This window comes from Neophocaena asiaeorientalis, unplaced genomic scaffold, assembly GCF_003031525.2.
Source record: "Neophocaena asiaeorientalis asiaeorientalis breed wild unplaced genomic scaffold, Neophocaena_asiaeorientalis_V1.1 scaffold388, whole genome shotgun sequence".
Taxonomy (NCBI): Eukaryota; Metazoa; Chordata; class Mammalia; order Artiodactyla; family Phocoenidae; genus Neophocaena; species Neophocaena asiaeorientalis.
In genome coordinates this window covers 251,361-263,363 of record NW_020172738.1, presented here as the reverse complement: position 1 = coordinate 263,363, position 12,003 = coordinate 251,361, and the positions used below count along the sequence as shown (strand labels likewise).

Here is a 12,003-nt window from a genome sequence, read left to right as displayed (position 1 = left end):
ATGGCATCCTGCCCCATCCTGCAGAGGGAGAGAGTGTTCCGGTTGGGAGCCCGTGCCTACAGGATCCCCGCTCTGCTCTACCTGCCTCAGCAGAAGACCCTGCTGGCCTTTGCAGGAGAGCGGACAAGCAAGGAGGACGAGCACGTGAAGCTAATTGTCCTGCGCAAGGGAAGCTATGACGCGTCCACCCACCAGGTCCGGGTAAGGCAGGAAGTGGCTGTGATTGCTCTGCCGCGAACACGGGGACCAGCTCATCCTTAGATGGCTGAGGTCTGGGGGACAGAGGGACCCAGGGAACCATCAAGGATGGGACAGAGAAGGTATCCCCAAGTGATCGCCCGGATCTCACATGGGTTCACCCTGAACAAGTCCGGCTGGCCTGGCTGCACCTGTTTTATTACAAGTCAGCCAGGGAAACTGATTTTTGAAAGCTTTCCCTACATCCTTGAGAACCTGAGGGAGGACTAGTTCAGCATCACATAACTGGGAGGGAGTTGATCCTTTGAGCAAAATTAACCTGGGGTGGGTTGTTGGGGTGATTGCTTGCGTCCTGAAGTTCCAGCATGTAGATCAGGTAATTCTGACGAAGACGCCCAAGGCTGGCTTCTCACATATGAAGGGTTTAATATCATTATTATCTTTACTTTGTGGTCATTATGTCCTTGTAGTTGTTTAGAGCATGGGTTTGAAGCAGATGGACCTGGGTTCAAAGTCCTGGTTCTACCGCTTACCAGAAGTACGGCCTTGGGCAGCTCATCTACCTTATCTAAGCCTCTCGCTCTATAGATGTAAGATGGAGATCGTAATACCTGTCCCCCAGGAGCTAGAGGTTAGGGTTAGATGAGACTATGGACATTAGACTCTTGGCACGGTGTCTGTCCTGAGAAACACTCACTGCGGGATAGCTGTTAATGAATAGGGATAGACAGCAGAGCTGCAGCATCTATGACATACGCCCGGGGACTATGGAAGCTCACTGTGAGTCCTAGCATCATGGCGCTGCCCCCTCACAGGCTACATTAATAGAGGATGGTGTATAGAAGGTGGGAGGTGATTGTCATATTCTATCACACCAGCAGAATACTGTCGTTATTACTAGGGCTTTACTTTTCAAGAATGGGAAGCTGGACTGAGCTGGTAAGTTGAAGGAGCTGGGATGGAGCTGTGAACGGCTGGTGCCTGAATCCTCTTTGTACTTGAGATCTAGTACATCATAGGCGCCCTGGATGTATGTTGGTGGGATTGGGTAGGGTTGGGCTGTCTCGGGGGGAGTGAGGCGGAGCCCTGGGTCCCGCTCTGGGAGGTGTTGTGAGGGTGAATGAGCGCTGGACCAAGGGCTCCCCTCCATGACCCTTGATCCTAACCCCATGAGACACACCGCCCCCCAGAGTGCAGCCTCTGTCACTGTCACTGGCCATTTCCAAGCTGTGCTTCTCCTTCTCTCCTCACTTGCAGTGGCGTGCACAGGAGGCGGTGGCCCAAGCCCAGATGGAGGGCCACCGCTCCATGAACCCAAGCCCCCTGTACGACGAGAAGACAGGGAACGTTTTCCTCTTCTTCATTGCCGTCCCTGGGCAGGTGTCCGAGCACCACCAGCTCCACACCAGGGTCAACGTGACACGGCTGTGCCAGGTCACCAGCACCGACCACGGGAGGTCCTGGAGCCCCGTCAGGGACCTCACGGACTCCGTCATTGGCCCGGCCCACAAGGACGGGGCCACTTTCGCGGTGGGCCCGGGACACTGTAGCTGCACGACCCGACAGAAGGCCTGGTGGTGCCAGCCTACGCTCACTGCACCCGTCCCTCCCTGCCGGCGCCTACCCCTTCCGCCTTCTGCCTGGTCAGCCATGACCACGGGAACACGTGGGCGAGAGGGAAATTCGTGGCCCGGGACACCCTGGAGTGCAGGTGGCCCAAGTTGGGGATGCAAAACGGTGGGTTGTGTACCTGAACGCGAGAAGCCCCCTCCGAGCCAGGGTCCAGGTCCAGAGTGCCAATGACGGGCTCGATTTTGGGGAGACCCAGCCAGTGCAGAAGCTCGTGGAGCCTCCCCACGGCTGCCAAGGGAGCATCATTGGCTTCCCCAGCCCCCGTGCGGGATCAGAATCCCCAGACCGGTGACTGCTCTACACGCACCCGACTGACCCACGGGGGAGAGCCAACCTGGGCATGTACGTCAATTGACAGCCCCCCGCGCCCTAGGCCTGGTCGGAACCCCCCCTGCTGGCCCCGGGCAGCTGCGCTTACTCAGACCTCCAGAGAATGGGCGCTGGCCCCAATGGGTCACGCCAGTTTGGGTGTCTGTACGAATCGGATGATTACGAGGAGATCGTCTGAAACAGACCTTCCCAGCTGAATTTTTGCTGCAGTGAGCCCGCTGTGTACTGCCCAGGAGGGCTCTCCCCACTGAGAGGCTGGCCGTTTCCTTCCTCCCTGTGCCCTCTGGACCTGGGAGGCTGCCTCTCTGTTCCCTTTGTCGAAGGTGTGCAAGTGCGAGTCTGTCTCTGGGCTCCTTTCCGCCTGCGCTGTCTCAGCCTTCCCAGAGGATTCTATTTGCAGCCCAGAAACTGAAGGAACCTGGCCTCCTGGAGCCCCTTGTTTCAGCCTGCCTGCTCCCCCCAGCCCAGGTTTTCTGCAGGTCTTGATAAATTATCTAGTCCAGCCCGTTTCCTCTTAGCAAATGCTCATCGGGTTCCTGGGCAAAGGCTGGGACAAAGCTGTAAATTAGCAAAGATGTATGCGTACGTTTGTGTGTGTGCGTATGTCTGTGTGCGTGTGCGTATGTTTGTGTGCGTGTGTGTCTGTCTGTCCATGTCTCTGTGCGTGTCCTCAATGCTTTAGAGCAGGTAGCATGGGCAACAACACTGCAGGGGGGGAAGGCAGAGTCTAGGAAAAGTAAGCTGGCTTAGGTTGTTGTGTTAGTTTCCCAGGGCTGCTGTCACAAAGTACCACCCATTTAGTGGCTTAAAACAACAGAAATTTACTCTCTTACAGTTCTGGAGGCTAGAAGTCCAAAATCAAGGTGTTCAAAGGACTGTGCTCCCTCCCAAGGCTCTAGGGGAGAGTGCTTCCTGGCCTCTTCCAGATTCTGGTAGCCCCAGGCCTCCCTTGGCTCGTGGCTGCATCACTTTCGTGTCTGCCTCTGTCTTCTCATGGCTTTCTCTTCCTCCCTCCCTGCTTTCTCTTCTGTATCTTTTAAGGACACTTGTCATTGGATTTAGTGCCCACCTGGATAATCCAGGGTGATCTAGGATAATCCTTCACTTAATTACATCAGCAAAGACTCTTTTCCAAATTATGCCACATTCACAGGCTCTGGGGTTAGGACATGGATATATCTTTGGGGGCCACCACTCTACCCAGTGCAGTCATCATAAGTTATTCTTCTATAGGTGATGTGGCTAAAGGTAGGAACGAAATTCCAATGAATCAGGTAATCCAGAAGAATGGAGAGGGAGGGAGGGGCTGGGCTGTTGGATGTGTGCTTGTGGCGCAGAGCTGCTCTGGGGCACTCAGTCTTTGGGGTGACATGTATGTCACCATGTGGAGGCTAAGAGGGGAGGGCGTTCTGGGTTGTATAGTCCTTGCCGTGGAGAAAGAGCGGGAGAAGGCTACTTCCAGGTTGTCCTGAGGTGACAACCTGAGACAGGGCCCCTCCTGTGGGGAGGAGGCTGACTCTTGTCTGACCTCCGCGGTCTTCAGGGGCCTTTGTTGCTTGTCCTTGTGGTAGAGTGGACTTGCGCTCCGCCCCCATCAGAGCTCCTCTAATCAGCTCTTTTATTGATGAGAGCAGTCTAACGGTTTGATGACGGGGGATCAATGACAGCGGCTGTGGGTTCTTATGGCTGAGCCGTGTCTCCATGAGGCCAGGCAGTGGTTAGATGGATTGTTCGCAGTGTGGGGAGCTGGAGATGTAGCTTTAGTTCTGGGTGTGGTTCCCGCACTGGCCTCCTAGTGCTGCTTCATTGTGTAGGATTTTAAGAAATCCAGCTGTAAGGATGAGGAATTAGGGACTGGTCATTGCTGGGATGGAAAGTTAGGCCCCTCTGTTTGGGGGATACCCTCCTGGTGGCTTCCAAACCCTACACAGGGAGCTGTTAAGTGGGGGTCTGAGGCCAAATTAGGAGAGTGAGGAGAGGGCTTGCAAACCAGGGGCAGGGCACCCTCAAGAAGTTTTGGGGGGGGCAGCCCTATAGTGTAGTATCCCAACTGGGACGCTTTTGAGAGTGAAAGGATGATGCTATTAATAGTTATAGCAAGACAATGGGCATTAACCAGGACTGTATCAGGCACACCAGAGGTTTAAGAGAGAAAGACCCACTAAAAATTGTGCCAGGGTTGACCTCTGTTGATTATCCTGGAAGAGTCAATCATCTGTTAAGGTCTTGAGATGAAGCAGGAATCAGATAAGGCATCTAGTTACTGCCAAGCAAAGCATCCGTCTCTTAAACTCTCTCCTTTCACAGAGGTCAGTGGGCCTCAAATCCAACTGCTTATTAGAATTCCCTAGGGAGGGACTTCCTGGTGGTCCGGTGGGAAAGAATCCTCCTTCCAATGCAGGGGACGCGTGTTCGATCCCTGGTCAGGAAACTAAGATCCCACATGCTGGGGGGCAACTAAGCCTGCACGCCAGAACTATTGAGCTCGTGCGTCTCAACAAGAGAGCCCCCATGCTGCAACTACTGAGCCCACGCACTCAGGGACCCATGGGCCACAACTAGAGAGAGAAAAACCTGCAGGCCACAACTAGAGAGAAGCCCACGTGCCTCAGTGAAAGATCCCGTGTGCCACAACTAAGACCCGACGCACACAAAAACAAAAACAAAAAAATAAGGAAAATAAATAAATAAATAAAATATTTTTTAAAAAAGAACAGAAATCAGTGATGTTGAAATTTTAAACAAAATTCCCTGGGGAGCTCTTAAGTTATGCTGATACCCAAACATAGGTATCTTTTCAAAAGCTCCTCAAGTTATTCCAGTGAACATAAAGATCAAGAAGCATTGGCACATGCGGAGCAACTAAGCCTGTGCACCACAACTACTGAGCCTGCGCTCTAGAGCCCGTAGGCCACAACTACTGATCCTGCGTGCCACAACTACTGAAGACCGCATGCCTAGAGTTAGAGCCCCCATGCTGCAACTACTGAGCCCACGCACTCAGGGACCCATGGGCCACAACTAGAGAGAGAAAAACCTGCAGGCCACAACTAGAGAGAAGCCCACGTGCCTCAGTGAAAGATCCCGTGTGCCACAACTAAGACCCGACGCACACAAAAACAAAAACAAAAAAATAAGGAAAATAAATAAATAAATAAAATATTTTTTAAAAAAGAACAGAAATCAGTGATGTTGAAATTTTAAACAAAATTCCCTGGGGAGCTCTTAAGTTATGCTGATACCCAAACATAGGTATCTTTTCAAAAGCTCCTCAAGTTATTCCAGTGAACATAAAGATCAAGAAGCATTGGCACATGCGGAGCAACTAAGCCTGTGCACCACAACTACTGAGCCTGCGCTCTAGAGCCCGTAGGCCACAACTACTGATCCTGCGTGCCACAACTACTGAAGACCTCATGCCTAGAGTCCGTGCTCCGCACCAAGAGAAGCCACTGCAATGAGAAGCCCATGCACCACAATGAAGAGTAGCCCCCGCTCACCGCAACTATAGAAAGCACACATGCAGCAATGAAGACCCAATGCGGCCCAAAATAAATAAATTTATTTAAAAAAAAAAAGCACTGGCACAAATAATCTCTAAAGCTCCTTCTAGTTCTAAATGTACATGAATGCCAAAGTCTTCTGATTTGAATGAAAAAACAAAAAAAGCAACAGTTAATTAGGTTAAAGCTGAGCTGACCTACTCATCAGAAGACACTATCAAGAGAGTGAAAAGAAAAAGGACTTTGCAGACGGGATTAAGTTGGGGATCTTGAGGCAGGGAGACCATCCTGAGTGAGCCAGGTGGGACATAGATGTGATCACACGTCCATAGCACAGGGAGGCAGGGGGAGAGTTGACTACAGACAGTGAGGACGTGACACTGAAACAAAGCACTACACTGCTGGCTTCGAAGATGAAAGAAGCCACAAGCCAAGGAACACAGCAATGCAGCTCTGGGGGCTGGAAAAGCAAGGAAGGACTCTGGAGGGGACGTGGCCCTGCTCATAACTTGACGCTAGCCCAGGGAAACTGATTTTAGACTTGTGGCCTTCAGAACTAGAGGAGAATGAGTGTGGTTTTAAGCCACCAAGTGGGGGGCGGGTTTTGTTACAGTGACAATAAAAAACCAGTACAACCCTGCTCTTCTTGCCTCAGCAACTGAGAAGGGGGTGCTTGTGTGCTCAGCTCTGAGAGACAACACATGCCAGGACACCTCAAGGTTGCAGTGGCCAAAAAACATACAGCAAAAGAGAAGCTAGAAAAGGGATCATCTCTGTCATGTCTTCATTTAATTCCTCTCTTTGGTCAATCCTGACATCTGATGGCTCAAGGGAAGAGACAGAGGAGTTTTGACATCTATCACCCCTGTTGTCACAGCCTTTCCCGAGATTGCAGAATCCCCCATCCATCCCAGGATCTTCATGATCTGGCAAGGGCTCCATCCTCCAAACTCCCAGGAGAGGGTAGATAGACTATGTCACCATGGCAACCTTCCACTCCGGCCAGTCAGCCCACAGCAACCTGGGCCATGTCCCAAGAGTTACTCTCTGTGGGCAGGAGGGTAGCGCCCAGGCCTTCATGGCCTATTGAAAGCAAGGCCAAGCTCACCAGTGTCCTAAGAATCCTCTGCCCCATCCGGCTCCTTTTATTCATGGTGAAATAGCAGCCATCCTCCAACAACTAGCCCCATGTGAAGGATCCGTGGAGCCCGACTGCATCCTGGGCCATCTCTACAGCCCCTGCCTCTCTAATAGGGGCAGGATTCCTGAGGACCAGGGACCTCCTCAAAGGGGGAGGAGGCCATCAGATACCTTGCCGTCCAGAGACCAGAGCTCAGAAACACGATCAGCGCCAAGGAGTCAAAGCTCTTGTCACTATTAAGAACCCCCAGGACAGGGTCATCATTTCTATCACGTCCCCATTTATTTGCCTCTCTGTACTGTCCAGACGCCTGAAGGCTCACAGGAAATGACAGTGGAGAATTGAGAGCTACATGCTATGGCCTCTCCCATGGTCACACACATTGCTGAGACTTTGCAGAACCCGTCTGCTAAGGACCCAGGAGCAGAGCAGGGTCAGCGACATGGCCAAGGCCACCTTTCCCATACCACCCGCTCCAGGTGCCAAGAGTTCAGTTTGCTTCGCTGGGATGGCTAAGGCCACCGATACACAATGGGGTATTGTGTCACCCATGGGCCAGATGTTGTTCTGGGAGCTGGGGATTCAATGGTGACAAGACAGAGTCACTGTCCCCAAGAAACTTGGATGTCGTGGGATAAAGTGGATGACAGACACATAAGCAACTCAGAGGGAAATGCAACTCTGCACAGGTTAGTGATATAGAGAATGTAAATGTGGTCAGGAATGACAGGAGGTGACCCTTGAGGGGAAGCCCAGGAGAAACAACAGCACACTTCAAGGAGCCACAGCTGTGGACACAGGGCCTCACCAGCGTCCAGCTGGCTGCCAGCCCCCGGGAACTTACTCTCTGGCCTTTCCCTGGGGTTGCCTTTGGGGTCCACTTCATGGGTTTCCTGCTGCCCCACAGAGCAGAGGCTCCCACAGCATGGGCCCCAGAGCAGTAACATCACCTGTGGAGTTGTGAGAAATGCAAACTCTTAGGTCCTACTGAACCTGCCAGACCTTCTGAATCTGAAACCTTGGGGGCAGGGCCCAGCAAGCTGGGTTTTAACAAGCCCTCTGATGATTCCGATGTGTGCAAAAGTTTGAGAACTTGGAGAAACCCTGGTATAGAGCCCAGACTGCTCAGTACTTTATTTAAGGTGCAGGAAGCTCCTCTCAGCTCTGCAAGAGCTTCTTTGCTACCCTGGTGGTCTCACTGACACAGGTGGCGCTGGTGGGATTTAAGGCCTGGACTCCAGATGACAGTGGTGAAGTGAGAGGCTGGCAAAGTTCCTCGTTGCCCAGGCTTTCAGAGGAGAAGGTACGGCTGGGCACACCTGTCTAACTTGGTCAAAACAATGAGAAGAGGCTGTTCTTTGGGCCTGGAATAAAGTCCATGGGGTCTCAGTGAACCTTCCCTTGGTGCCAGTGGGTTGCAGCCCACTCGTTTTCTGCTGATGTCTTACAGCTGTGCCCTTCCCTGTTAGCCGTGGTCCACCCCTGACCCTGGCTCAACAAACCCCCTTCCTCTTTCACAAATCCTTGCGCCGAACCACATCTACGGGCCCTTGGCAGGTGAGTCTGGTCCCTCCTTAGCCATTCCGTAGCTTAAATACACGTTTCTAATTGGTATAACCTAACAGAGAGGCCGCCAATGAACTTGTACAAGATTCTAAAGTCATGAAGCTGCGCAGAGAGTTTCTGCAGCCTCTGTGTGCGCGGGCCCGCCATCCGGAGGCCGCCGCCCTCCGCTCTTGTGTGCGCGGGCCCGCCATCCGGAGGCCGCCGCCCTCCGCTCTTGGCAAGTCCAACACCTGCTTTTGTCCTTTTTACAAATGTACGTGCCAAGTGCAGGAAGATCATAGGACAGGTCAACCACTGGACAGCCTGTCTCATGACAGCGGACACTGTCTGAAATTTGTCAAGACCCAAAGTGAAAAAGCCACAAGAGTTGTCTTTGGTGTGGTCCATCACAGTCATGGCAGAGTCTGCCTCTCCCCCAAGAGTTTGAATCATGCCAAAGCCACACACACATGCACACACACATGTGCACACACACATGTGCACACACACATGCACTCGTATGCAGACACTGACTCAGAGTTTCTCTCCTATCCTCTCCTCCCCCAGGGACCAGCTCTTCATGTTGACTTCCTCAAGACCACACAGCTGCTTAGAAGCCAGGCCAGCAGAGCAACTGGGTTTTCTGAGCCCAGACCAATGTTCCCACATCTGTTCTGAATTGTCTCCATCATCTCTTCCTGAACATCCAAGAAGTTCAAAGGGGTTTGTGCATGCGGGTTCTGGGGCGTGGAGTTCTGTTTGGCCTGTCTCCGAAGCCTGTGTCCTCAGCCCCTGGGCACCATGCCGCCTTCCCCGGCATTCCCTCATCGTCTCACCAGAGCAGGCGGGAGACGGAGCTGGGATATAGCCCCGGTCTGCGGACTTGCCAGCCTGAGAAAGCAGCGATTCATGCAGAGCCAGGAGGAGCTGGAGAGCTCAGCGCTCAAAGGCCCCTGGGCTGCATCGTGAGAATTCAGTGCTTGGGGCCACACTGCCACTTGTGTCTCATCCCCACGGCGAGAAGATAAAAGGAAGGAATCCAGCATTTAAATGTGATACTTAAATCACGCTGCTCCAAGAAGAGGTGAGAAAGCTGACTGTACTTTTGGCAAGGTGTTACTTTTTCAAATTCCATTTTTGGACTGTTTTTAGAGGAGGGTTTCAAAGTAATAGATGCCAAACATTTGGAAGTACAAAGAAGCAAGAAAAAACCACCCATAATCCCGCTAACCAGAAGCACGTTTTCTTCTGGTCTTTTATCTGTGAACTTTTCTTTTTTTCCCCAAACTGAGATTTATGCTGAAAAATCAGTCATGCTTTTTATCCCCACTTGACGTTATACCATACTCATTTCCTCCATATCATTTTCTCTCAAAAGATAATACATCAGAGAGACATACCACAAATTATTTAACCATTCCTTGAATATAAGAAATTGAAGTTACTTACATTTTTCCTGTTTTAAATACACTGAGATGAATACCTTTGTGAGTACACCTTAGTCCTTATCTGTGGTTATTTCTGTAAACTGAATCCCCTGAAAGGAATTACGGAGTCAAAGATGAATAGTTGAATCCTCTTGAAACGTGTAGTTTGTAAATGGAAAGCACAACTCCCCGCTATGAGCTTAAAATGCCCTGAAATGGCTTTCTTCTTTTATACGTTTACACAGCTGAGCTCCCAGAAAAAATGATTAAGTCATGCATTTGTTCTTTAATTCATAAATCACGGTCCTTGTTTTCTCCCTGGTGTGGTTTATAATCTGGTTAAAGACCAGAGGTAGGCACACATATAGAAAGTTCTAGAATCGCAGAGTTCAGAAGGGCCTTGAATATTACCTGTTTGAACTTTGTTCATCTGACGAGATCAGAACAGAGGCCTGAGGAGGCGGGTGACTGGCTCAGATTCACACAGTCCTCGCCTGGACTGTATCAGGCCCCTGTGGGTATCCCCACCATGACCCCTGTCTTGGACTAGAAGTTCAAGGGTCCCAGCAAGAGAAGGTGGCAACCTGACCACTGTCACCTCCTTTCCTTTTCCCTCACTCCTTAAGGGCCATTGGTTGAGCCATCAAGCCCTCCCTTCTGCCCAAGGAAGCTCTGGGTCGGAGGGCGCTCAGCTAGCCTTTGTCACCTGAATCACATTCCTCCCACGTGGGAAGCATCTTTCTTCTTTCTAGATCTTTCAGTGACATTCTGAGTGTGGTTTTGTAACGTCAGGGCCACTGGTTTTCAGTGAGAACCTAACTTTCAATGTGCTAAATATATGTTTTTCTTCTTTAATCCAACAAGAAAGCGTGTATTACGTACTCATTGTGTGTCAGGCACTGAGCTGAGGGTATAAAACAAAAGTGAATGCCTGTTGAGGCCTGACTGTGCAGCAGGCCTTATTCCAAGCCCTTTGCGGGCATTCCCTCATTTAATCCTGGGAGGCAGGTCACTGTTATCACCCCCATTTGACAGAGGAAGAAACTGAGGCAGAGAGGAATTAAGCCACTTAACCATGATTGTACAAGCCGGTAAGTGGCCTAGCCAGGAGGTCAGGTTCCTGAGTCTGTCGTTTTCCTGCCTGGCTGGGAAGGAGTTAGACTGTGGATGTGTCACAGCACCGGGCAAGTCCCAGCGTAGGGTGTAAACTCCAAGATGGCAGAGGGTTTGTGCCCTGGGGTCTGGGGCAGTATCTGGGCACATGGCAGGCTCTCAGTCAATATCTGTTAAGTGAATGAGTGAAGGAATGAATGGACACACCAGAGGTCCCGATGTGGTCACAGCAGAGCTGGAGTAAGTGTGGGAGAAGATGAAAAGGACCAGGAAAGGTGGGCGAGCCGGAGACCTTGAAGGACTTGGTGTGACCTGCCAGGGAGCTTGCATTTCATCCAACAGTAGAGGAAAGGTATCAGGGGATTTCACCTGGAAGAATGGCAGACTCAGATTTGTGTTTTAGAGAGAGAGCCCTGGTAGAAAGGCAGAGGACAGAATGACAGGTATGGGTGGGTGGGAAGGAACCTGAGGGAGGACGGGCTGGTGAAGGCTCTCTTAAAAAGTCCGGGGGACAAATCGTGCAAGAGTGGAATGAAACCAGCACAGGTGGGGCTGCATCGAAGGGAGTGGATTCCAGAGGGTTCTATGGCTCAGTGATCCATCAGATGTGGGTGGGGATGAAGATGCCACTTGGATTCTGGCTTGGGAGACTGGGCGGTTTGGTGACAGTAATCTACATAGATAAGCGATGCATGTGGAAGAACAGGTTTTTGGTGTAAAGATGGAAAATCCAGATGAGGTGGGGCTTATGTGTCCATTGGATATGCACGGAGGCAGCAGGAAGTGTGGACGGGAGCTCAGGAAGGAGGTCAGGGTGGGAAATGCAGTTTTGGAAACCGTAAGTGGGGAAAATGTCCTAAGAGCGTGGGATAGACACAGAGAAGTTCGAGAACACGAGCCGGGGAAATGCCAGTATATTAGAGGGTGGGAATGAGACGGGGCGGTCAGAGAGGAAGATGGAAAACTGGAGGAGCAACAAGAATAATTGTAGGGAGGCGGGAGAGGCCTGCAGGGTCACATGCCGTGGCGAGGACTTGAGAGAAGGAAGTCCTTGAAGAGCCGGATGAGAAGGTTTCAATGGGAGGTGATGACAATGTGGCAGTGAGTGAGGACA

At 51.4% G+C, this 12,003-nt stretch overlaps 1 protein-coding gene across 1 annotated transcript; it reads left to right on the top strand.

Moving 5' to 3' along the window:
• Nucleotides 1–2,373, top strand: NEU2 (neuraminidase 2). Its single transcript, XM_024740490.1, is given in 5 exon segments — nt 1–201; nt 1,456–1,744; nt 1,747–1,905; nt 1,908–2,330; nt 2,333–2,373. Coding segments are annotated over 5 exon segments (1,113 nt in total).
• The last annotated feature ends 9,630 nt before the right edge of the window (nt 2,374–12,003 follow it).